The 27,955-nt window shown below is 38.0% G+C and overlaps 1 protein-coding gene across 1 annotated transcript in view; it reads left to right on the top strand.

Moving 5' to 3' along the window:
- Positions 1 to 7,160: 7,160 nt before the first annotated feature.
- fa2h (fatty acid 2-hydroxylase) overlaps positions 7,161 to 27,955 on the top strand; it is a 29,332-nt gene continuing 8,537 nt past the window's right edge. Inside the window, exon 1 of the mRNA XM_033968159.2 lies at positions 7,161 to 7,563. Coding sequence (XP_033824050.1) covers positions 7,282 to 7,563 — 282 coding nt within the window. The 5' untranslated portion in view covers positions 7,161 to 7,281. The remainder of the gene's footprint in view (positions 7,564 to 27,955) is intronic.

The raw sequence follows: 27,955 nt of genomic DNA, 5'->3' as shown, positions 1-27,955 counted from the left end.
AGTGTTGATAACTCTTTCAGACTATACAAACAGAAAATAGATCAGAAGGTTATCTTCTACTTGTTCTTGTTCAAGAAAATGTGTCAATGTTTGTTGCAGGTTGACCTCCCATGTCGCCGTACGAGGGGCAGCTTGTGGATCTTGGGACCACGGGGGCCTACTGTCAGCCAGCGCGCTTTATACTGCGCTTGTATCGGACACAGCTCAGTACACATCTCTTGTCACATTTAGATCCTGGTGAAACTGGAGCCTGGACCATGGAGGTCTGCTTCCTGCAGAGACAAGTACAAAGAGAGATGAGAAGAGCTCACAGGAGAGTGAATTATTCAGAGGCAACTCTTGTTCCCCTGGCCTGTCCTGGCAGGGCATAGTGTGATCACAGTCCACTCACAGGGCCAGTAAGGTCTTCTTATTAACTCATCAATAATGTACCTATAATCAGCCTGATGGATGGGCATAAAAGTCAGAATACTCTGACACTTTATACACACTTTATAAAGAATCTGTACATATCACTTAGAGATTGCTCTGCAAGTGAATGTGATTTAGGAATCATTGTTTACACCAGAAAGTTACAGAGCAGACATGTGTCACACTTGAGTGTTGTAATATCTTAAAGGCTGTACAGCTTATTAGATCCACTTTTATACTTGTCTGTCAGAATTTAAAAAGGTATTGTGTATCTTAATCATTAATATTTATTACATTATTTATTTATTAAAGGAACTGCATGTATCCTGTCCTTACTATTGTAAAATGTTGGCAGTGCCTAAACCTGCAGAGAGAGAACAAATACAAGTTCTTCTCAGTAAATGGACAGGCTATGCCTCATTCACTCACTGAGCTGCAGAGGCTGCACTAGTGCTGATTAATGATTGGCTGTAGATGCTGGAGTTTACGTGGCGAGGATAGAGAGAGGCATTTTAGGTTTAACCAAATGGATTTCACTGCATTAGTAAAAAATAATTACCCAAATGTTCCACATAATTTTACCTTATGATCTCAGGGTTTGACTCACCTGGCGGTAGCGGCAGCCGCAGCTGCAGCAGTAGCAGCCCTCTCCCTCTTTTTGACCTGTTTCATGACCTTGAGCATGCGGCAGATCTGCCTCAGGGTCATGTCGGGGTCATGGTGGGAGAGGCGAGGTTGGGGCGTGAAGCGTGGTCCACGGTACATGAACATGGACAGGTAGTCTCCTCTGGACGGTCTCCCATACCCATTACTGGGGCCACAGTAGGATGCACACTGTGAACCAAGATGTAAGATCTCAGGTTAGGGGATGTCAGATAGGTTCATCTATTATTCTGTTTAACCTTTGCAACAACACAAATGCATGTACTTCTTTGAAACTAGTCTAATCTAACGATGCTGTGTGCCTGGATATTTCAAGCTAAACCACACATATAACGTACGCATTAAGTCTACAGTCTTAACCATTCTGCGTATCAGACAGAGCAGGATCAGTCTCAATACTATCAGCAGATTCATTTACAGCAGTGGCACTCATTCACAGTGGTAACCACATACAATTTTTACACACACACACACGCGCGCGCGCGCACCCCCCCCCCCCCCCCCCCCCCCCCCACACCCACACACACACACACACACACACACACACACAGCAAGCTTCATAACATAACAATCTATACTTCAAACTTGTCACGTTCTAATGGCCTACACAACAAGGACATAGAGTAAGCCCAGCTAAATGATGGGAATGAGTTACCTAATGGTTATTAGTGACTGGTAGAGTTCCCCAGTTATCAGTTTTAATGTAAAAATTTAGCCAAACCTAAATTTGTGGTCCTTGCTATTGAGTTTTAAAGCTTAATATTGGTAGACTATAGGCAAATGTCGGTTATCAGCCACAACAGCAAAAGCAAATATCAGGCTCAAAAACATCCATATTGGACCATACCTAACAGAAAAGTACTTTAGAATAAAACAGGTATACACTAACCAAGTTATGCTATGTTACTCACCCACTAAAAGCATTTGTATAAAAAGCATTTGTTGCCATCATAAGCCACAATAAAAAAGCAAGTTAAAATAAGAAGGCAGAAATACTTACAGGAACGACAAATGCCATAGTGAAATGTTTTGAAGTATAGGAAGAGTCTACTTTTTATACTGACAGACATGACCAGACAACAACCTCAGCCAATCAGAGTGAAGAAAACACAGGAGGCTCCACCCACCTCAGAAATGAAACAGATGAGGTCACACACACACACACACACACACACACACACACACACCCCAACACACACAGCCAAACACACACAGGCTACCCAACACTAATGTCCATTATTAAACACCTCCTTTGTACTTGGTTATATTTAGAATACGCATTAATTCAGATTCAGGAAGGTAAAGGAACCAAAAAGATAGCTTTAACATTTTTATTTTTAGTGGAGGAGGGCCAGTGACCTATTTGTCTCCATGAAGATGTTATTGTTTTCCCTGGAATGTCCCATAGTAGGACATTAAACTAATCTATCTGACATGTATTCAACTGTAGCTGTTATTGCTATTGATACATGTCCACTACTGAAAATGCCTTTTTTTTTTTTTTTTTTACAGGAAAAGGTTACATGTGATCTCAAATTTAGAGGTAAATGCTCTGTAACTGTGGTATCTTCTGCACCTGATTTCTCCAGTCTATTTTGACCTGCAGTGTTTAATTACACTGTTTGTGTTGTAGTTGAATAAAGAGAGCAGTGTAATGTAAACATTTTGGATCTCTGTACAGATCCAAATCCACCCCAAAAATGTATATATCCCCTTGCTCACTTTGGAACATTAAAAAAACGATTTCAGGGGTTTATTCTTGAATAAAGCTGAGGGGTTGGCATGAGTGTGAAGTCCATGAGATGCATGAGTGGACAGTACCACATTACCTACATCACTGTCGGGAAAAAGAGGACAATACAAAAGAAGGACAATAGGGATAAAACAAAAGGACACTGGAGAAGATCTAAACACCATCAACAGACTCACGCTCACCTCATTGTACTGTGGGCCAAGAGAGGATGAGTTTACACTTAATATTAATCTGGTGTGAAAGAGTCAGCCTGCCTAGAGGAAACCTAAGATATATATATGTGTATATATATATATATATATATATATATATATATATATATATATATATATATATATATATATATATACATATATATACACATACACACACACACACACACACACACACACCCCCATACACACACAGAAGGCTCTGGAGGAACATTCAACAAATCTTTCTCTTATTCAGGTCTGATCATGCATTCATTGTGGGGATTATTATAACCTCTGATTGTTTTTTTTTTTGTTTGTTTTTTTAACCTCCTGAGACCTGCTGTCCTCATCTGTGGACAACACATTTTGGGTCGTTTAGGCCACAGTGCAAATTTTTAGAAGAACAGCAACAAGAACATGTTCAATTTGGAATATTTCTAAGAGTTTAGAATATTTATTAAGTTTTTATTTATTTTTAATTATTATTTATTTTATTTTTTATTGTATTTTAATTATTATTATTATTTTATTTATTTATTTTTATTATTTATTTATTTTTATTATTTTTTTATTTTATTTTAATTTATTTTTAATTATAATTTTTAACTTTTTACTGTATTTTAATTTATTTTTATTATTATTTTTTATTTTTTTATTATTTTATTTTTTATTTTATTTTATTTAAAGGCATATTTCTTCCTGCAGCACAAATGAGACACATTGTTCCTAGAGGTACAATTGTTTCTCATTTTGTTTTTTAACACAAAATATATGTGTTCAAGCACTTAATAGTTTTTGCAAAAAAAGTCCTGCAAGAGCTCGGGTCTCAGGAGGTTAAGGATAAATAATAATGGCACAGACTCGGTGTAATCAAAAAATGTAGCAATGTAGCAGGTAGCCTACACTAACTCGATGTGTTGTTAAGTCCACAGACCTGCAGATGCAGACTTGGAGAACGGACGTTGTTGACAAGAGCACACTCAGCTCTCAGCTTTTGGGACACATTTAGACACAAGACACAACTTGACAGCAGCTGTATGGCATAGACTGAGGATTGGCTACAGATGAGCGCCTTTTACCTTTTTATTAAGCCAGTCTTAAGAGAAAATAAGAAATGCATTTTGAAGTGACTTTAGATAAACAGCAGGAGACTATCTAGAATTGATCATGTGATCAGCGCTATGTTTGAGGGAGATAAACGTGAGCGGAGCAAATAGCCTATAGACTGCGCCAAAACAAAACCCGCAAATGGTTATGTATTTGTACACTTAGGCCAATGTCCAGCGGATACAGCGGGTAAGAGTAAAAACGGCTTAGGCCTACTTAAAAGTCACAAGTTTAAAAAAAACGAATAGTCTATTAATCATTTCCTGAACCATGTGGACTATATGTTTTCATTTCGAATGAAAATACATTGTGATTTGAGCTGTGAAAAGAATATGCGTAGTGGGAACTGAATAAGTTTCAAACGCCTAAACCTCATTTTACTGAACATGTTTCAGAGCCTAAACATCATTTTATTGCACGCAACCGATTTCCATATTATTTTTACGCAAATCTAGCGTAGGTATTTTTTACTTCTGTTAAAAATAAAACCATTAGATCGTTAATTGCATCGATTTCCACGCTGTATCCACCGTGCGCCCGGAGGAGACGGCAGCGGCCCCCGGTGCGTGCCCTATGTGCAGTGCATTGTGGGAAAAACATTGGGCCGAAAACGGACAAATCTGGTCCCATGGATCCTCAGTAAAACGGGTGAAGCAAATTCTCTTCCAGAGATTTCCAGCGGGATTACAGAGAAGAGGAGTTTGAATTGGAACAAGACCTGGCTCAGCTCTCTCCTGGTCCTGTTGCACCCCCTGCTGGTGGTGCTGGATTTTTCTTTCCTTTTTTCTTTTCTTTTCTTTCTTTTTTAACCACAAAAGCTTTTTAACTGAATCAAATTAGTGGATGCCTTTTTGACATTAGGCTTTGGCGTATTGACTCACACAGCCTGCATGTGTTGAGTCTATAGACTCACACAGCCTGCATGTGTTGAGTCTATAGACTCACACAGCCTGCATGTGTTGAGTCTATGTGTTGAGTGTATAGACTCACACAGCCTGCATGTGTTGAGTCTATGTGTTGAGTCTATAGACTCACACAGCCTGCATGTGTTGAGTCTATGTGTTGAGTGTATAGACTCACACAGCCTGCATGTGTTGAGTCTATGTGTTGAGTGTATAGACTCACACAGCCTGCATGTGTTGAGTCTATGTGTTGAGTCTATAGACTCACACAGCCTGCATGTGTTGAGTCTATGTGTTGAGTGTATAGACTCACACAGCCTGCATGTGTTGAGTCTATGTGTTGAGTGTATAGACTCACACAGCCTGCATGTGTTGAGTCTATGTGTTGAGTGTATAGACTCACACAGCCTGCATGTGTTGAGTCTATGTGTTGAGTGTATAGACTCACACAGCCTGCATGTGTTGAGTCTATGTGTTGAGTCTATAGACTCACACAGCCTGCATGTGTTGAGTCTATGTGTTGAGTGTATAGACTCACACAGCCTGCATGTGTTGAGTCTATAGACTCACACAGCCTGCATGTGTTGAGTCTATGTGTTGAGTCTATAGACTCACACAGCCTGCATGTGTTGAGTCTATGTGTTGAGTCTATAGACTCACACAGCCTGCATGTGTTGAGTCTATGTGTTGAGTGTATAGACTCACACAGCCTGCATGTGTTGAGTCTATGTGTTGAGTGTATAGACTCACAGCCTGCATGTGTTGAGTCTATGTGTTGAGTCTATAGACTCACACAGCCTGCATGTGTTGAGTCTATGTGTTGAGTCTATAGACTCACACAGCCTGCATGTGCCCACATTTAGACACAAGACGTCGCTCTCTGATAACTTGACAACAGGTTGTATGGCTTCGGTTACATTTTTGTTAAGCCAGTCTTAAGAGAAAATAAGAAATTCATTTTGAAGTGACCTTAGATAAACAGCAGGAGACTATCTAGAATAGATCATGTGATCAACGCTATGTTTGAGGGAGATAAACGTGAGCGGAGCAAATAGCCTATAGACTGCGCCAAAACAAAACCGGCAAATGTTTATGTATTTGTACATTTAGGCCAAGCGGATACAGCGGGTAAGTGTAAAAACGGCTTAGGCCTACTTAAAAGTCACAAGTTTAAAAAGTCTATTAATCATTTCCTGAAACAGTGGGGACTATATGTTTTCATTTCAAATGAAAATACATTTTGATTCGTCACTGAAAGGCCTTTGCACGCTGTGTATTGACCATATGAATATCACAGACATAGTTAAAGCCACAGACAGTATGCCACTTATTGGCCAAAAATAGGCTAAAATAAGTGCATGTTTTATTAATTTGGTTGCGTTTATTGCACCGAACAAGATGCAGTTCTCAGTGGGCTTGCATCTCCAGAAACCTGACTTTTAGTTCCTGGAGGAGCCATGCCATTCCTTTGACCACTGTCTTCCACAGTATGGCATAAAACTAAAAACATATTTGTCTCCATGAGTTAGGGGACGGAGTCGGTAGTTTTTGGTTTGGTTTCTTTTTGATTTCATGAACTGTAGGCATTGACATTGACAACCGGTACCATTTATCACAGCTGTGCAAAAAATACATTCACTAAGGCCTGTTTACTTTCTTCAGTGTTTGTCTTCTCACTTTCTAAACGGACATTGCACGAAGAAGTTTCTAGTCCCACCACAAGAACATCCCTCTCCAGGTCCCAATCCAGGAAGTACCCCAGTCGGTGTTTTTTGGGAAGTGTAAGTAAGATGTCTGCAAACCTTCTCTTCGGACAGGTGCATTCTGGCTCCTGCTGATGGAGCGCGTCCATGAGCGCAACAGGTGCATGGAGATGCGTTCAAGGTTCATTGGATTTTACTGAATTATTTGATAGCCTTTTATAATCTATAGGTAAATTGAGCACATTTATGTACGATAGCGGTATCTTAAACATATGGCATCAGAATCACTAATTCACTGATAAGCTACAGAAACACCTGCCTGCTACTTTCCTGCAGTAATACTGTTGTAGACTTATTGTCCCACTCTCTCCGTGAACGTAAAAGCCTCTGAAACCCGCCCCTCCCCGTGCTATCGTCAATACTGAAGTTACACAGACTGGGTGTGAACTGTGAAGTTGAAGTCACTCTTGCCAGCTCCACGGCCCGGAGGACACAGTCTCCCCGGGATTTTGGTTTTATCCAGGTGGGCTCTCAGATCCTCTGCTAGGATGTCTCCATCCACGTCCCCTCGCTTTTTCACAGAGAGGGAGGTGGCCCGCCACTGCACCAAGGACTCCTGCTGGGTACTTTTGGGCACCAGGGTGTACGATGTGACCAACTTCCTAAGGATGCACCCGGGCGGCGAGGCGCTCATACTGCGCCGGTCGGGGAAGGACATCAGCCGGGAGATAGAGGGGCCCCCACACCGGCACTCGGAGAACGCCCGGCGCTGGATGGAGCAGTACTACATCGGGGAACTGGACAGAGACAGCGGCTCTGAGGAGGCACAGGTACACACCTAGCTACGGGCTGGCCTGCGTCCACACCTGACGCGAGTGCATAGGCTGACATCACAGTCCTCACTGCTCCGTCTGTGGGACCAGGAAGCTCACTGCTTTTGCAGCCTAGTTCATTTGTAAAACTGTCAGTTTTGACTCAGCTGACTGATCTTTGTGGTGTTTACAATGAGCCTTAGGGAGCTCTCTTCTGGGCTAAGACATATCCTCTAGGCAGGGCTGTGTTTGACTTGGAGTTTGTTTTGTTATTAAACTCTAGTCTCTTCATATAGGCCAAATAATAAATGTTATAGACTTCCTCAAAAAATAAGTGTGAAAATGAAATGAAAGCAAAATTTAGACGCGTTGCTTTATAGCACACAACAGCTGCTATAACGCAGTAACAACAGGTCAAATAGATGAATAAACTATTTCCCAACAAACATGCAGGGTTGTTATGAGGATAGGAATAGCAATAGCAATAATAGATACTAAAATATAGTCCTGCTAGTAAGGTAGAGTAAAGCAAATCTACAATTTCCTGATAAATCAGTGTTAACCAAGTGACATACTTTGCCAAATTCTTCTTTTGGGTCAAATCAGATAATACCAGAGATAATAGCAGAGACTGCTTTCCTTGTCATAGACTTTGCCCATCTACTTTTCACTTATGTTACAACATGGACCACTGCGCTACGTCACCACAGAATAGGCAAAACACAGGAAAATGTCAAACCACAAGGATTTTCCATGGAATATACCTGTTGGTCTCTCTTAGTTTCTCCTGTCATACCTTATGTAGGAGATGGAATAATCATAGTCACGTTTTCTAAATGCTTTAAGCTGTTTTAAGGAGGTTGTAAACTGATAGGGCTCAGCGTCTACAGGTGTAATTGTCTTTGACTTACAAGCCTTTTCCAGACCTTTCTATGATACTGGTAGAGCGATTTCTGTGCTTGCTCAGGTCTCAAATGCCATTGATTAGAAGGGAGGGGTGGAGGACAAAGCCAGGAAGAGATTGGGCTTAGTGGTTGTGTAATTTTGATAGGAGCAATGAGTACAGGTGGAGTATAGGTGGGGGCTGGGATACGTAAGAGGGTGGGGATTGCTGCTGTTAATGAATGATTCAGGATAAGAGAGGAGACAGGCCAAGGGAGAGAGAGGAAAAAACTGGTTTGTCTTGTCCTAGTTGGGATAGAAGGAATTCCAACATCACATTTTTAAGAAAAACTGGATTGTAACTTGAGTCCATACCCACCTTTAGTTCTGGTGTTCCTGGTTTTGCCGGATAGGGAGTGAACCAAAATGGACAGACAGACAAGAATTTTGCATAAATCGCTTTCTGTCAGCGATGCATTTACATGACTTGCCTCCAACATGTGAAGTGTATATCAAAGTGCACACAACCACACTACAATATATGGAGAGTTTGCAGCTTTTTAGCTTTTTTAAATAGGTTATATAAATGGCTTAACTATAACAAAGCTACTAAATAACTAAACTATGAAAAGGTATGAAATATTAAATGTTTTAGTTAATTACTGAAGAAAATTAACTAATACAATTGATGTGACAAGATCTTGTGCTACAAGATCTCGCCAGACAAAATTACCACAAGGTTTAAGTGGTGGCAAGTTACATTTCTTGAGGAGCTGTGTAGATTAGAGGTAGACCGATATATTAGTTGGCTGAAAAAATCGGGCAGATATTTTAGCATATCGCCTATCACTCTTAAATCTCTAGCACTGGCCGATATTTAGTTTTGGTCATTCTGCTGCCTAAAAAATACACAGAAATAGCTGCACAAAACATGACTACACACTTTGTAGTGAATTTAAATGACATAAATTAAGTAAAATATTCAAAATTGACCCAAAAATATTGACCCAATTGAATATCTTGTCTATTCCCATGAACCGTATTGCTTGTCTTGTCTCGTCTTGTGGAAATGGTGTTTCGTCCCACCAATAACTAATACTACCACTACTTTCCCTCAATGATAACTAGGCCAGTCACAAATTTTGAAGTACGATATATTGCAGAGAAAAATATAGATATATTGAAACTAATTTATACCACTGACACAATAATTCTAAAGCAGGATTATTCCAAAGGTCTATTTTTTATGCACAGTATTATTTATGAACAAGAACTGAAACGCTTAAACACTTAATGAGTCCCAGAAGTTATCCATTCAAATGTCTACAACTCAAATCTTATCAGTACAGACACACAATACCCACGATAAATATTGAACCCCTAAAAATAAGAGGGTCATTCAATAAATAAGGTGAAATTTTTGGTATAAGGACTTTTAATACAGTTAGAAGCTTACTTTTTTTTTTTTTTTACTTGTTTTTCACATGGATTTAATATCTTTTGCAGATTTAAAAAAACTTTGAGAGTTTTGGCGATTGAACAGCGGTCAGTTATCAAGTTTTTGGTTGCTGAAGGTGCAAACCTGTTGAATGAACGTCAACTTGTAATGTTCGATCACCTCAGGAGACCTCACTTCTGTAGGCCTCCCAGGCCTGCCTTCATCCTCAACACTGCTCCGTCCTTCTTTAAACTATTTAGCCCACTTGTAGACATTTTTTTGGCTGAAACATGTGGCACCATACACAGTTGACATTCTCCTATGAATTTCAACGGGTTTGCACCCTTCAGCAACCAAAAACTTGATAACTGACCTCTGTTCAATCCTGGAGCATGCTTTTTGGTTGGACATCTTTGTTAATCGCCAAAACTCTCAAAGGTTTTTTTTAATCTGCAAAAGAAATTAAATCCATGTGAAAAACAAGTAAAAAAAAAAAAAAAAAGTAAGCTTCTAACTGTATTAAAAGTCCTTATACCGAAAAATTCACCTTATTTATTGAATGACCCTCGTAATAGTTCCATCTGTCATATCTATCATATCTATTTGACTGTCTTTCTTTTGTGCACCTCCAGCCTCTAGTGGGCACTGTGGTTAAGATGTTTGGAGTGGAAACCTCAGATATCAAGGTGACAGGAAATTGACATCAGGTGTTAGAAGGTGCAGAGGCATATGCTTTTGGACCGTGTCTATAGGTTTTTCTCTGTGTTATTCTGGCAAAGGTGAGCCAAATAATTGAATTTTAAGTACTAATCGCTGGACTCTTTTTGGTTCTTTGGAAGACACGCATGCTTAAAGACTTCTGTACACTTTCAACTAGTAGTGGCCGTTTGCACATGTATTGAATGATAAGTCAATGTAATGATTATTGTGATGGGCCTAATCTTAACTGACTCTTGATGGAGACAGATACTGTTTCAAATTTCAAGTTGAATTTAATACTGTACTTTCTATTCCAATGAAAAGCTGAATTTGTGTCATTTATTGTGGTTGTATCGCTCTATTTGCATGACATTTGTGGACATTTAACCTCTGCAAATAGTGAGCTAAATGTCAGAGGATTATGCAGCATTGTCATGTTCATGGTGACATAGGCCTTTAGTTGACAGTTATAGGCGTTGGCCCTCTGTTAGACACTTATGTCATTTTTTGTTTTAAGAGCTCATTGTTTCATTATCTGTTTTCATGTTAAGGTGATTAGATCAGTAAATTTGGGTGCGAGACGTCTATTGACAGAAGAGTTGGCCAGCTGTTGGAGACTGGATAAAAGTGCGACCCAGGTTTAAATTTATCCTTTTTTCTCATAAATTGAGATAGACAATGTATCGAATTATATGCTTGCAACGATATGTGTGAAATCAAAATACCCTATACTTATAAGTAAACTACCGATATTTTACTACTACTTTTGTGTATACTATTTATAGCCATATTTTTACATACTGTGGTTAAAGTTGCATTTCTTATCTGGTTATTCTTCACAAACACACATGTTACTGAAAAATGCAATCCACTTTATAGATTCCACGAAATCCATTGGGCCTCGCCTTATTGTGAAGCACAGCATGTGAACACAATAGAATCTTATGGCAGGTATGACATTTGGTTTGATTGCTAAGGTCATGAGAGGGTGCTGTGCCCATGGTTACATCATACGTCTATTCATTTTGTTTCTTTCGTATAATGAGACATTTCTGTGGTGATGATTAGTCAATTAGCCCAACTTAACCCACTGGGGTAAAAAGGTCAACTTGTATCATGAAGTGAAATTAACTATGCTAATTTTAACTGGAGCCACACCTTTTTGTTTTCAAGGAACTATAACACTTGTGGGCTAGGGGTTTGACGGCGACCACAGTACGTATGAGTACTACTGACAGCATCAGAAGGCTGGTTCTTATTTGAGCCTGGGGTGTAACCAACCAATATTGACATTTTAAATCAGACTGAAAAACTTTATTGAAATGTATGAAAAATAATAAATAAACAAGACAAACAGTAATACAGTGAACAGTATTTGTATTGTTGGTAGGTGTATTATGAATTTATGTCAAAGTTCAAGAATGCATTGTCCTAGTTTCGATCCAGAATAAAATAATAATAATAATAATAAAATTATATAAATGGATTCCAAAGGGGGAAAAAAAAAATCAGCTGTAGGATGAGTCCGTTTATTTTTTGTCTTACCGCATATCTGGGTAGCTCGCCATCTAGATTAAAGAGATGTGATCCACATTTCTTTTTGCAGTCTAGACAAAAAAAACCTGACCTATGAAGGTCAAAATAATAAATTAACATTTGCATAACAAACAAAATGTCTACATTACCACAGTTTGCTATATACATATCTATACATGTAGAGATGATACACTTTATCAATATATAAATCATAACTTATAGGACTATTAAACACAGTCATAATCAGTAATTTATTAAACAGAGAAGTGCATGCCAATTTGATATTTTTTTAAGTTAATATCACAGAAAGGGTTTATAGTCATTCCAAACCTGGGGATTCTCAGGCTGTTTTAGAAAAGAGATCCAAACTAGATGGTGTGAATTTTAATGAAGGGTTGGCATGTTAGTTGCTTCTATAAAGTATTTTAAATGCATTACTGCTATAAAATCTCTGCTAACCATAAAATATTTTTCCTTATAAGACAATAGCTTCTAGGGAAAAAAGGTTGGGAACTACTGCTCTAAACAGCTGTTTTTAGTGGCTCATGACTCTGTCTAGTGGTCATTATAGAAATGTGATTAATGCAAAACAGCTTTAATCATTAACCAATTCACAATAGGAATATGATTTCCTTTAAGCAAACCTATAGCACTCAGAAGTTGTAAATACAGATTACATAGATAGATAGATAATAGATAGATAGATAAAAACTTTATTAATCTCCAAGGGAGAAATTCAGGTGTCTGGCAGCAAACACACACTTGCACAAACACACACAATAATAACAGTAGAAACAATAAAATATTACTATCAATAGTATAAAGTACTCGTCCTATAGAAATTACAGTTCCTATCAGGCAGATCTGTTAAACAGCCTGATAGCTGAAGGGACAAACGACCTCGAAAAGCGCACTGTCCTGCAGCTCAGTGAGAGGAACCTGTTACTCCGTGTGCTTCTCTGTGCAGACATAGTGTCATGCAAGGGATGTCTGGAATTATCCAGGATGCCCTGCATTAAAGCCCTCATCCTCTTCTCAACCACAGCTCCCACAGAGTGAACCTTCCTCCCGATCACAGATGCACACTTCTTTATCAGTCTGTCCAAACGATTGCAATCCCTTGTGGTTATACTGCCACCCCAACAGACAACACCATAGAAGACAGCACTTGCCACAACAGACTGATAGAAGAGGAACAACATGTCAGCACACACATCAAAAGACCTAAGCTTTCTTAGGAAAAACAGCCTACTCTGTCCTTTCCTATACAGAGCCCGAGCCTGCTCTGACCAGTCCAGTTTGTGGTCAAGGTGCACACCAAAGTACTTATAGGTGTCAACCACCTCAATCCTTTCTTTGTCAATAATCACTGGTTGGTGGGCGGGCTTCCTACCAAAGTCAATGATCATCTCCTTGGTCTTTGAGGTGTTCAACGTAAGACCATTTTCCCTGCTCCAGGAGGTGAAGGTGAATTTGGTGATGAACAACCAACTATGATCAACCAACTACTTTGTTCGTTTAGATTGGTAATTTGGTGAAGTTCCCTTTAAGAGGTGTCATTGTTGCCATGTGTTTTGTTAGAAAAGAAACTAACCAAGCACAACAGTAGCATTATAACAAGAGTATCATCAGGCCTGTTTTAATTGATTGTCCTAAAAATAACGTCTCATTTTCAATTTTTAGATTATTTGATTGATAATAATAGTGACTTAATTGTTTTGTTCAGGTGCAGTTTATAAAATTAACTTTCAAAGTAGAATTGACATTATTTCTAACCCAGTCCCTGCACCTGTTTATTTTGAAATGTATGCTCTTATTTAGTTTGGAGTAACTTGCTGCATTTCTTTATCAGGTCCACTCTGATTACAATTTATTTACTTTTGCCCAAATCAGCAAAGTTTGTTTGCTGCAGCTAAGAGTTGGGGCATATCTGAGAGTAAGAGTGGGTTTACAGTCAAACACTGGTTCTGTTTGCACCAACAACAGCCTGGCTTGAATGAATTCTCTGAGCCTTCGTTTTTAAGTTGATGATGAGTTCATGATAATTACCACATCGACTTATCATTCAGTATATGAAAGCTGGAACAATTTTTGTTTTAATACACTAATATTTGAGCTGTAAGGTTAAATATGTGACTTCTATGGCTAATTATTAGTTAATTATGTTAAGTATGCGTTGCAGCTCATGTCTCTTAATGACACTGTTTTTAAAAAAATGGTTTACTCGGATTATCATTGTATGAGTAGCATAAAGTAGTTTCAATATTATCGTTTAGCATAGTATATGTTTGTATCAGTATATCGTGCTTCAGAATGTGTTATCATGACAGGTCTAGTTAGTGGTTTTCCAAAGTGCACTGACCATTTTTGCAAAGGTTTTTAATTCGGTTTCTAGGAGTAATAGACAATATTAGGGGACTGTCAGGCCAGACTCACGCCATATGTCAGCTGAGATGGGCTCCAGCCGCTACCAGGCTGATAGAGGATAAGTGCTAGACAATGCATGTTTAACATGCAGTTCTTCCTCCCGGGACATACCTAAGTAATGTCATGTGGTGAAGGTAATTTCACATAGCATAGACAGATACAATTGGTTTAACCAGTCATTTGTGCCCTATGCTAGTATGTGTATTGTCTGGTAGTTTGTGTTGGAAATACCTTTAGCTAAAAGGAACCATGAGGACGATTCATTCATTAAAATCTGATGTAGTATATATATTGTGGTTGTAATTTATTCATTCACAATCATCAATGCATTAACCGTATGCAATACATGATTTTAAATATTCAAAAAGTAGAAAAAGTGTTACTAGAACATGCAGCGGCAGACATGCAGTGATATTGGATGTGATGTGCGGAATGTGCAGAAGGACAGGGTGGGAGTGCTCAGTCATCTTGATCAGAGGAATGCTCATTTTTATCTATCTTTTACACTCAATGACGTGATTGTCTTCAAAAGTGGGCCGAGACAGGAAGCACACTCATCAACAGCATCTTCACTATGGGATAACAGTGAAATGCTCTCATACCATAGATTTAGTTCACAGGGAATCAGTGATTCCCTGCCCAGGTAACCAAAAATTCTCTTATAATGATTTCTGTTCTATAACATCTTTATTTATTATAAAACAATTACAATCTTCCTAGTACCTCGTCAGGTAGGAGAGAAATGTAGGGGGGGCATTGGTAAATAATCCATCCACCGATTCATTATATTCCATTTATCCGGGGCCGGGTCATGGAGGGCAGCAGTCTAAGCAGGGACTCCCTCACCCCAGATACGTCTTGCAGCTCCTACAGTGGGATCCCAAGGCGTTCAGGCCAGCCGAGAGACATAGTCCCTCCAGTGTGTCCTGGGTCTTCCTCGGGGCCTCCTCCAGCCCAGAACACCTCGTCCAGGGCCACCTCAGCTGGCTCCTCTTGACGTGGAGGAGCAGCGGCTCTGTCCCCCACTGCCACACGATGTTGCAGACTCGTCAGCCAAGGCAGCACAGAAGTCCAATATGTTTGAAATGCAAGAGAATAACATAGGTGCCACTTCCTCATGGCTAAATTGACATTTTATAATTAAAATCCTCTTCTGTTGCTGAAACTAATATAAAATTTAGAGAGAGTGCAAATTTAGAGCGAGTCCAGGTGGGCCATCATGTAAAAATGTGCACAAATGATTGTTTTACTAACAGCTAGTCTCATATCTTTATTTATCTCATTTATATTGAATATAAAGATAATGTGAGATATTCATATCTCACATTATCATTATTTATAATTTGTTATATTAATGTACTTTATTCTATTTTATTCTCCTATTTTACTGTTTTAGTATGATTTTAACTTATTTTAATTTGATTTTACTGGAAAGCACTTTGGTCACCTTGAGTGTTGTAAAGTGCTCTATAAATAAACGTTGATTGATTGATTGATATCTTAATGATTTTATATCTGTTGGGCGTCTCTACAGCATTTGTGTCATCAGTTTTGCCTGTGATCTGTTCAGGTCAACAATCTCGCAACCAACTCTTTAAGATGTGCACTGCGGATATCTCCATGGTGACACATTAACCACCACATTGTTTACCTTTGCTGCCATGGAGACCGCAGATGGGGTAATGAGCGCTCAGGTGCAGTCCTCAGGTGGCTCTGTTCTTCTCCTCAGTGATACCTGGAAAATGGCATGGCTGGGTATGCACCTTAGACAATAGAACCATGCTGGGGATATGAACAATTAGTCAGTGCATTAAATGGGGCTTGACAATAAATTTGCAATATGAGCAAACAAGAAATATCTCAAAAATGACAGGCTTTTTACATTATACTTTTAATCATTTAGATGTTAATGTCAACTTTACATAAAATTACTTCAAATAGTCAGATACTTTTTCTATTCAAAATAACTTCTTGCTTGTTTTTACTCATATCATGCAGTCACAGAGTCAAAACATGAATACATTTGCTGCTATGTAAACGATTGAAAGATTTCAGATTATAGATACATTTGCTGCTATATAGTTCTTTGTGCTAGTTTGTGGGCACCTAACATGTGCCCATCCCCATATTGGATGTAATGTTGAAATCCAATATGAGCAAGTCTAGAGGATATTTTCCACCTTTTAGCTGAATTACATTACAAATGATTAATGTCACCTCTGCTCAGTTCATAGGGAGATCCACAACTTGCTCTGTGTGCAGTGTAGGATGGGAGTCCTTGGATAATGGCCCAGGGGGGAAACTCAACACACAAAAGTGTGTTGTCACAAGAAAACAAACCGTTGGAAGGTGTGTGTGAAACAGACACACCCAGAGGAGGGAGGGGCAGAGTGGAGAGTTTCTTCAGAGTAATTCTGCTTAGACTGGACTAACATAGGTTTTGATGAAAGAAGTGACATGCATAGAAGCACTGTTATAAGCAATAATAGCTGAACAGCTCATTGGGTTTGGAATTATGACTGCCCTTTTCAATATATATATATATATATATATATATATATATATATATATATATATATATATTTTTTTTTTTTTTTTAATAGACAAAATAATATAGTTTTTAAATTTGTGAAAATAAAAACAAATGTGATAATGATATACAAAAATTGAAAAAGTATTCTTGATCTGTGCGGCTGAAATGCAGGTAATTAGATTCCCTCATAGATTCATAAAAATGTTCCTCTCATAAAAGTTTGATTTCATAACGTTTGTTACTTGCCAACTATAACTTCTAATCATTTTTACTCTTTGCCAGTACGGCATAGTTGTGTCTCTCATTAAACAAGTGTGAAATAGTTTTTGGTCCATGCGGCTCACCACACAGCTGATGTCACGGTGACGCTGTGGTGTCCTTATATTAGTAACCTGAGCCCAGTGCATGGATGGTCTGGCTAGTCTGGCACAGAGCGTCTGATTGGTGTGTCTCTCTGTGTGTTGTTGCGTATGCAGTTGTGTGTATTTGTGTGCATTTGTGTGGGGTGGAATTTTGAGCCTGAGCATCAGGTCTGACTGGTTCTTTCTCTTCCTCACAGAGACCAATGATCTCTGTTAACACTCAGTAGTACACACATCCTCAGCACGTACGGTACTTACTGTCATCATAGGGTGGTACCAGTCACCACTTTATCTCATTGAAAGGTTTATCCTATCATAACATTAAGATAAAAAATAACACTGATTTCTGAAAGGGGACAATAAAAGAGCAATGAAAGCCAAAGGGAGTTATATGACGTTATTACATTGATAGAAAGAAACCAACTAGCTAAACCCTGTAAGGTCCATTTCTATGGTGACTGTGATGACCTATTAGGAAGATTTTTCTATGGATAACTTTTTAACTTGGCCTCGGCTTCTTGTTGTCTTCATTCATTTATTCATTAACAGGTTATGTGCAACATGGTTCTGATTCATTCACATTTCACGATTTGTAATATTTTGACACTGCTCACTAGTTTTGCTTATTAACTTGGAAAAAAATATCATTGACAATCATCCTTTTATTTATAGCATTAAAACCTGCCCTTCCACTTATCTGGGTTTGTATATAAAGACTATTTAAAGTAGTAGGGTAGTAGTAGTAATCTTTTTTTTTTGGCAGTGTATTTGGCAGACCATCATGAGGAGCTGTCTAAACAAGCATGCTTATATCTAATGGTTCTGTTGGGAGCAGCTGAAACTAGACATTTATGCCATCTTCTGATCACTTAAGTGTCTAGGTAAAGCATTGTCTTCTAACTTGGCACAGTAGTCACATAATTTGCTCCTGTTGCTGGTGAATAACGGTGGTGGCATCAGTGTTGTTAGTCAAGCACATAACAACGCATTTTTCAGTTAACGTAGCAGCCTGTTGCAAATGTGAAAATGATGTGGAGATATATAGACCACTGAGTCAAAAATCCTCCTTTCATTCGTTGTAAAATATGCTTTTTAATTAGGTTTAGTGCTGCTGCTGTGGCTTGGTGTTATCAAAGTTTCCACAGTTAGTGAACTTCAACCCTTTTCCACACACATCATCAAACCTGGGACTAATGTTGACACGCACAGAGAGGGCACTTGATAACTTTATGGCAAGCAAGATTTTATAATACCAGAAAAAAAACATGTTGCAGTTAACATTTTGACTTTTGCTGTTATTATCAATTATGTCCAGTGTTGATATGGCTTGACTGAAATATAAATGTACCTGTACTGCTATTAGTAATAGTCAGTGTAATATTCGCATTAGTAGTAATATAGCAATTCTTGCAGACTTGATTTAATTAGTAACATATTCACAATAGGTTTGTCTAATTACTTCATAGTAATTATAATTATTACTTCTTTCTTTTTCTTTTTTTTTAAATCAAATAATTAAAAGCTAAATTATGACTCTGTTGATTGTTATGATAAGGATTTTTTTGCCCTGACAGCTGTTCCCCAGCTAAACCTCAAATCAATAACATCTGCACTTTTTTACCACCTAAAAAAAACATTGCAAAAGTCAAAGGTATACTGTCAAAAGCAGACTTGGAGAGACTTATCCATGCATTTATCTCCAGTAGGGTAAACTACTGTAACAGCCTGCTCACTGGCCTCTCCAAACGAGCGTTACGGCAACTGCTGTACATCCAGAATGCTGCTGTGCTCAGGTCTCTGCACTGGTTCCTGTAGCTCAGAGAATCGACTTTAAAGCAGCTCTGCTTGTGAACTGGTCTCTCCATGGCCTAGCACCAAAGTATATCTCTGACATGTTAGTTCCATATGAACCATCTCACACTCTGAGGACTTCAGGGACCGGCCTCCTGCTCGTGCCCAGAGTCAGGACTAAACATGAGGAATCAGCATTTCAGTTTTATGCAGTTAAAACCTGGAAAAGTCTTCCTAAAGATGTGAGAGAGGCATCTGCTTTGACAATGTTTAAATCCAGGCTCAATACGGTTCTGTTAAGCTGAGTATATGACTGAAACATATGCACAGCTTAACATTAAACATTCTCTTTTAATGTTAATCTTAAAATGATTATTTGTGATTATTTATGCTTTGATATGTTTGTATTGAGGTTTTAATGTCTTTCTTATTCTGTAAAGCTTTTTGAATTAGTTTTTGTACAAATTGTGCAATACAAATAAACTTGCCTTACCTTGCCTTAACTTGTAATGTATCTATTCAGGTGGTGTAACTATGGCTTACTTTCACTTAAATATGGACATACATTTCAATTGTTTGTTCAGGTAAGCCAAACAATTTTGTGTATATCTTGACCAAAAAAAAGTATTTAAACATGATTAAACTTTGAGATAAGACTAGTACCACTGTCCTGCCTTTGAACCTATGCACTCTCCATGTTGGAGGCTTCTTCAGGTTTAGTGGAAACGTGATCCCAGGTCTTTCTCTGACTGCTATGAAAGAGCTATAATCATTTTTATTGAGCAGTGTGTTCTGGAGTAGTGCTGGTGACATGTGGGTGCTTCCTGTCACAGTCAGTGGTCATGTGATTGTGTGTAGGCGTTATATACAGTATCAGTGTATTGGGATCTGGTGTTATTAAAGCAATTGTGTAGCACTGAGGTCATGTGGGAGCCTGTGCCTATGAACCACCACTCTATTTTTACCTGCATTTACTTATTTACATTTGATTTACATTATGCAAGGATTAGCCAATATTATTTGCATCTTGTTTTAGCTATAAATCCATTGAAGTCTTCAACAAACAATCTGAGCTGTATTGTTTAAGTACCAGTAGGAATAAACACATGTAATATTAGATTCCATATTTTCTTTTGATTGTTCAAGTTTACCTCCACAATAGCACACTTCCTGCAGGATAGATATTGCTACATGATCAGCCTGCCACCTTTGGCCTATTTACAACTGCTCACCTTTAGTCCTGCTCTGCTCACATGTCTGACAACACACCTTAAAACAAGCCCCACGTGCTCTAGTAGCTAAAATACATTGTTATAAAGATTAATATGTAACTACAAAAATATTGTAACTGTATTAAATAAGTAGGGTGTGCTCAACAGCAATGTGAATTTATGGAAGGAAATTGAAGGGATGGGGAGTTATTATTTCATATCTTTGTACTGGCATTTTTTTGTATTGATATTTTTTTATTGCATTTGCTGCATCAAACACCAGTTCGTCAATAATCAACAGCTTTATTGTTACACAGGTTTTGTTTACACACACATCACCCCCCCCCCCCCCCCCCCCCCCTTCCCCCCATTTTATCTGTTTTCTGCAGTTATCAGATTACTGAAATGCCATGTAAACAGTTCTTGAGTTCAACATCTGATGACTGTAATTGGATCTCATTTTGATTACACATGTACAGGTTTTAACAAGGGAAATTATGCAAAAAAGATTGAAGGAGTTATTTTAAAATTAATTGTACTGTTTTTAAATACATCAATATCCATTCACTAAACAGATTCATACCACAAAGTCACATTTTTTATATTGCGCTTTTCCACCTTCAAAGGACTCAAAGAGCTTTACATCAAGGAACCACTCACCCGTTAACAGACACATTCATGACATTCAGAGTGGGATCTGAACCACCAACCTTCAGTGGATCAATGGACAAATACTGCTGTTGGCCAAAGTGGGTTGATGAAGCTTATCTGTTTTTTTACTGGCCATAATAAAAATGTACCTCTGATGGTTTCAACTGAAGTGATGCAATATCTAAGACAGTGGTTTGACTCAGTGCTTTCCATGTTCCCCTTCTCTTCACTTCCCCTCTTCTCTCTCTCCTCCAGACAGTACCAGGCCACATCTCCTCTATTGTCTTTTGTCTTCTTTTGGATTTATCTCCCTAAACCAACAGAGGCACCTTTATTTGTTCGTTTGGATACAGGGGCATGTGTAGCCATTTGAGCAGATCGTGAACGGGAGGATCTGAGCACTTGATTATCTTGTAGCCTTTATGACCTACTCACCTGCATGATAACACAAACACTAAAGCATTTCTGTTCTGAACTGGCTGTTTTTTAATACACCCATTGAAACTGTGTATTTAAAAGTAACCTAAAAGTGCTCTGCAAATGATAAAATGTCTGGTGTTAAAAGTTTATTCATTGGATTTACTTCAAAAGCTTACATTTAGTTATGGGATGAGGTGTCTTGCACAACCTTATGTTACGTTATGAGAACACAGATAAAGATTTTGTCTCTTCAAAGTAAAGTTTTGAACCTGAACCAGAGAGCTTTTAGTTCAAGGGCCAATGGTCTTTCTTTATATTTTATGGTTTAGATTAATATTATTATAACTGTTATTGGTATTCCCTGTCTAAATTCACCCATTACTTTTTAAACTTTGTAACACCGACCAACCATGAACATAGGAGAAAAGTGAGGAGCACTGGTCAGTACGTTTTGGTTTGATTTCCACACTTATTTCCTTACTTACTGTTGCAGAATTAATTGTCTTTACATATGATTTGCAATAAATAGGTCAGGAGTCTCAAACTCGCGGCCGGGGGCCAATTGCGGCCCGCGAGACGATATTTTATGGCCCGCAGGACAATATGAAAGTGTGTGTGTACTCCTGTCACAAAAGATTCAACAAATAATGATGTATATCCAAAAAATCAACAAGAATTGGTATATTTTCTCATGTATGTTGAAAACAGCGATGACTTTTAACAAAACTTTTTTGTGTGGAATACCTGATGAGGCCCAGCTTCACGTAGATTCTGCCTCCTGCGGCCCCTAGCTAATTTGAGTTTGAGACCCTTGAAATAGGTATTGCTGAATGACTGGCAGTAGTTCACTATATCACCCACATTGAAGGAATTAGTGTATTTTTAAGATTGTCTGATTGATTATGTGGCATTGCATTAAATTATATTATTAAAACTATTGCAAAGGTGTGATGGAAAAATGTGTGTTGTAGATTTCTTTGTTCTAATGGCCTTTGTGGCAGTGCTGAGCTGATTAATTGTATGCATAGGGCTGATTTGGATTAAAATAGATATCCCAATATTTTGTGACAATTATCCTGATGATGTGCTAAAACATACTTGCAAATAAAAGTAGTAGTAGTAGTTTTGATTACTTTGCAAATTTATATTCATTATAGACAGTTGACTCAATACTGTAATTTTTCACGTTGTTCAACCCAGTGGATTTTGAAATCACACTTGCCATAGGAAGTTTTGTTTATGGTTTGAAAGGCAAAAAAGAAAAGCAGAAAAGCTTTTATACCTTTAGGTTAATCATCAACTGAAGCAAATAGCAAAGAGGAATGTATGGATTTAGGCAATTGCATTTATAGTGTGAAGTCCAATGGTATATTTCTGATGTTGCACTGTGCTTCCACTGTTGACTTAACAAAACTTATAACATAATCAGCTTTTTCACTCATGCACTTGGATTGGGGTTGTTGATATTAGTAATTGCGTTTAATGTTACCTATATTTGACGTTTGGGTTTAACTAAAGTAATTGTCATTCTATTTGCAAGGTGTAACTAATCCAAATATAATTCCAAGTGAAATGGAGCAGATGATTATTATTCATAGTTGTTTTTTAACTACGCAGAACTAAGTGTTGCTGTGAATGACATAAGTTTAAATCATGTGATTATTGTGACTAAACCCCAAATGAACTCTTGGCTCTCTCTATTCTCAAGGTGATCTGTAGTTAGAGATTGACCCTTGTAATATTCCAAAAGGCATTTGTTGAAACTGCTCAGCATTGATACACAGGATTATAGTCATAAAGAAGTTTCTTTATAAAGAATCATCAACAGACTATAAACAGCAGGTCACGTTTGCATGTCTTTTATATTGTTTACAGTTAAAGTCATAAAAGTATTCTGGCTAATGGTACAAAGTGTGGTTTCCATAGACACAATGACTGAGGTCAAACGTTTCCCACCCATCTAAAAGCACTTTCTAAAGACCATTTATACTGCACACTTGTGTCAATTTAAACTGCTTTTCTTTTCAAACATGAAGTGAAAAGTAACTGATGTTAACATTTATCAGATGATACCTTTAGTTCTTCCTCTTTTGTTTAACTTCTTTGGCACATGTTCCTTTTATGAGTTCCTAAAAATCATTTAGATGAATGTTAAGCAGAGCATGGGCGGAATTTTTTGTTTTCTGATCAGTGAATTTCAGGTTCAGATTGAATTGTCTGATGTGATCCTGCCTGTACAGTCACTGCTCTGTTAGCTCCTCAGAGACGACCCTCAGGACAGTGTCACTGTGTTACTATTAAACAGGTGTAGTGTATATAGACTTTAAGTTGTCCACCACAAGATTCTTTGGCTTTTCAGTTCAAAGAGTTGTTGGCGTGGCAGGCTTACATACAAGGTGTGTATTTGTATTGCTCACTAAGCATACAGTGACTTAAGCATAATAGTATCAATACATTTATCAAATCATTCATGAGTCAAATTCCTCTGTCATGAAGAATGACATGGCATGAGGTGATGATGGTGTCACACAATCATGATTTATATTTGCTGATTTTATACCTTTATACTGTGATGTGTGTGTGTGTGTGTGTGTGTATATATATATATATATATATATATATATATATATATATATATATATAGTAAAGACCTTGTCACCTTAACTTTACTGTATCATTTAGGAGATTGTATTAATTACTAAAGATGATCACAATGGTGGTGTGATCTATTTATTTTTGTAAAATAATAAAACATTACGAAATATCACAATCACATCACTAAAAGTTCATATTGTGACACACCCATTTGCTTTTTTTTTTTTTATTTATTTATTTTTTTTTTTTTGGGTCATTCCATATGCCCATTTTTGGGAAAAAAATATGATCATGTTTGCTTTGCTGTCATTGTTCTTTTTGAAGACTAGTCCTTGTTGTTCTGGTACCCAAAGGGCTTCAAAATATATCAATTATCAACAGCAGACGGCAATTATTTAGGTAATAGTAGGTCTGAAGTTCAGTTCAAAAGTGGCTTTTGAAGTTCGATAAATTGGTGAAGTAAATATACACAATAAATGATAATATTGAAACAAATTTCAATTTATACCGCAAAAACTATTCTAAATGTACAATTTTGTAACACAATTATGATCTGCAATAAATAAACAGCAGAATGAAATGTAGTACTAGTTTGCATCTGTAATGATTCAAAGAAGTTATTATTTCAAACTTAAATCTTAGCATATAGCCAAAAAATAACCAACAATTTCCCAGTAATGCAAAGAAAATATACACATGATAAATATTGACCCCAAAAAATATTGTTCCTGCTTTCATATATAGAATAAGTCGACTAGATGACAGGCCTAGGTAATAGAATGTCTACTATAAACAATATATTAGAAAAAAGGGCTAACTCTTTAGCTTTAACACCTCTACAAATGATCTGAAGTGCATGGAGTTCTTGATTTAGTTTAGCCTACTTTTTAAACATAAGTCACAACTCTAATCATAATCTGAATACTGTCCAAAAAAGTCACAATCACGTTTTTGCAGCCCTTACTCATGCAGATCCTTTGCTATCTGTCATTTTGCTTTTATCTGTGGCTCCAAAAGCTGGGCTGTGTTGTGCCTCTCTCCACAAAGATAGTTACACAATGGACAGCTGGATCAGGGCAGTGACCTCAAGTTTTTTAACCCAAAGCTCCTCCTCAGATTTTTCAGGTGAGGAGGGATGATCACACCTCTCTCTCTCTCTCTCTCGCTCTCGCTCTCTCTGTCTCTCTGTCTCTCTGTCTCTCTGTCTCTGTCTCTGTCTCTGTCTCTGTCTCTCTCTCTCTCTCTCCACACAACAGTGGACTCACCAATGACCAATAGGCTTCGTTTACACATGGTCAGAGCGCACGTAGACCAGAGCCACTGCTGAGTCAGACCTGTTGCTTGTTTTGGTGTGTCCTGGGTGCAATAAAATAGAGCCTCTATAAAGTCCCCTGTCTTAATGGAGCACGGATTGTGTTGTTTTACTATCGCTTGTAGTGATTTTGAAGCATGGAGAAAAATAGTTAGTTTAATAGTATTAAGAATAGTCTTATGTTTACTTCATCAGTAGGCAAGGTAATTTAGGGTGTTGTCAAATGACGGTCGAAGGTCGAAGGAAATATTAATATATTTTAAATATATTTTGAGACCAATCAAACTAATTCCAATAAGAAGAAACTGAGATAGAATGTCTTGTGGTTGTAACAGGTATGTCTGGGCACTTCATTAAGTGAAGACAAGAAAAAATACAAAAATACAATACAAATACAACCATAATTACTGTAGTAGCCATTAGTTCTGCATTAGTTTTCATTCATACATTGTTTGTGAGTCCACAGGCTACACAGCTCTTTTATTTTGTTCACTTTTATTCATTTGATTAAAGATTTTGAAGTCAAGGGGCCATAATACAAAGAAACAATTGAAATATGTGTCATGGAAAGTTTTAACTACTGTATAGGGATACACTTAAATGATTTGGTCATTATTAATGTGGGCAGGGAGAGGTCAATCATGTGTTTAATCCTGTATTTGTTTTAGCGTGATGGTGGAGGTGTTGCGTTGCCTCTGCTGATGTGGGATTGCCAGAGCTCTTAACATAACAGGGGAGACCTGTGAGTAATGGTGTGTAGCTGAAACCAATCGGCTGTTTAGTATTTCACTCAGACTGTGGCAGATTGCCAAACACCAGAGGCGCTGCTGCCAATAACGTAACCACATTCCTCTGATTTGTACTGTTTAACTACTGTCACTCAGCTTCCTTTTTTGCTCAATGACAATTTGAATGTATTAAAATGTTTTTACTTACTGGCAGCCAACATATGTACTATAGTACATAAACATTTATTTAATTCCTGTGTTATTGGAATCCATTTCATATACCAAGCTTTTCTATAGGACAAGCATAATATTTCAGGGTGCAATCTCAATGTAACTTTGCATTAAATTAAAAATGTGATATTAAGGTCTTAATGTCTTAGGAGTATATTTACAAAGGAGGTCTGTGTAATCCCTAACTCGTCCAAGTCTGATTCATGGTAGTAGCCAAAAGTAAAATCTGTCAACTGGACAAAAAGTTGTTGGAGTGAAGACATTTCGTTGCTTATCCAAGCCGTTTCTTCAGTTCTTGTCAGATTGCTGGTGGACGCTGCCTTATATCTATCTGAAGGGAGGAGCTAACTATACTGAAACTGTAAAGAGCTTTTGTTTACGGTTTCTGTATGTAGGTTAGGTCTATTGAGCTACACTAAGTGTGCACTGTGCCTGAGACATACTTAGCATGTTCATACAACTCCTAATTGGTGTTTTTCAGACCTATTGGCATCCTGACTAGCTCCATTGTTCTCTTTGTTTCTTTTGTTTGATTTGTGTTTGAGGATGGCGTTATAGATAGGGGAAATATGATGTCTAAGACCCCCATTTCTTGTTCAAGGAAGGATTGTCTTTCCTAACAAAAAATGCTTCTTTAACTCCTCTCTCAAACCATTTTTTTTTCGGGCTAAGATCTGTACTCACTGTCTCACTGTCTTCAAAGGAGTGGTTAGTGGCTTTGAGATGGAGATGTACGACAGACTGGGGTCCAGAGGAGCTCTCACAACGGTGTTGGTACATTCTCTTATGAAGTGGCTGTTTAGTTTCTCCAATGTAAAGCTCATTGGATGCTTCACTACACTGAATGGAGTAGACCATATTACTTTGTTTAAGGCTCAGGGTTTTGTCCTTTGAATGAACCAGTTTCTGTCTTAAAGTGTTTGTAGGTTTGAAATAGACTGGAATCTCATACTGTCTGAAAATTCTCTGAAGCTTTTCAGACACACCAACTGTGTAAGGAATAGTTACACCTTTCCTTATAGGTTCAGATTCCCTGTTGTCGTTTTTTTTAGCTCTTTTAGATCTATTGAAGGCCCATTTTGGGATGTCCACAAGCTGAAAGGGCTTGTGAAGAATGTATTTGTAAAGAATCCTATTTACAAGAGAAATTGTATATGAAGTTGTTGATTTATCAAGGCAACAATAGCAAAAACTTTATGGAAATTTAACACTGGAAAGACCACACCACATTCAAGTTAAATTTGCCTAATTGAAGACAGCTTTGGTGTTGTAAAAAGATACTTTGCCTGAGACACTGCGGCCCTGTCCCTTGTAATCCACAAAAGAAACCCAGAAACTGTCCAGACCATCAAACTGGGCACACTCGATGTATGAAAGGAGGTGTACCTGTTGCGGGTCATGGATCACTGATCCGCGATCTTTACCCTGTGGTGTCGGTAAATGGCCAAACTGTGTGCACGGCATACTTTTGATCTTGTCCTTGATTCTTCCGCTAATTCAGTCCCACTATAATCTGTCCCAAACTCCACATTGTTGGCAGCACTATAGAAGGCTATGGTAGAAGTTTCCCAGCACGTCTCTTGTGCGTGCACAT

Source organism: Periophthalmus magnuspinnatus, chromosome 6 (assembly GCF_009829125.3).
Source record: "Periophthalmus magnuspinnatus isolate fPerMag1 chromosome 6, fPerMag1.2.pri, whole genome shotgun sequence".
Lineage (NCBI taxonomy): Eukaryota > Metazoa > Chordata > Actinopteri > Gobiiformes > Gobiidae > Periophthalmus > Periophthalmus magnuspinnatus.
Note: the sequence above shows the minus strand (reverse complement) of the source record. Positions and strands in the feature narration are given on the sequence as shown.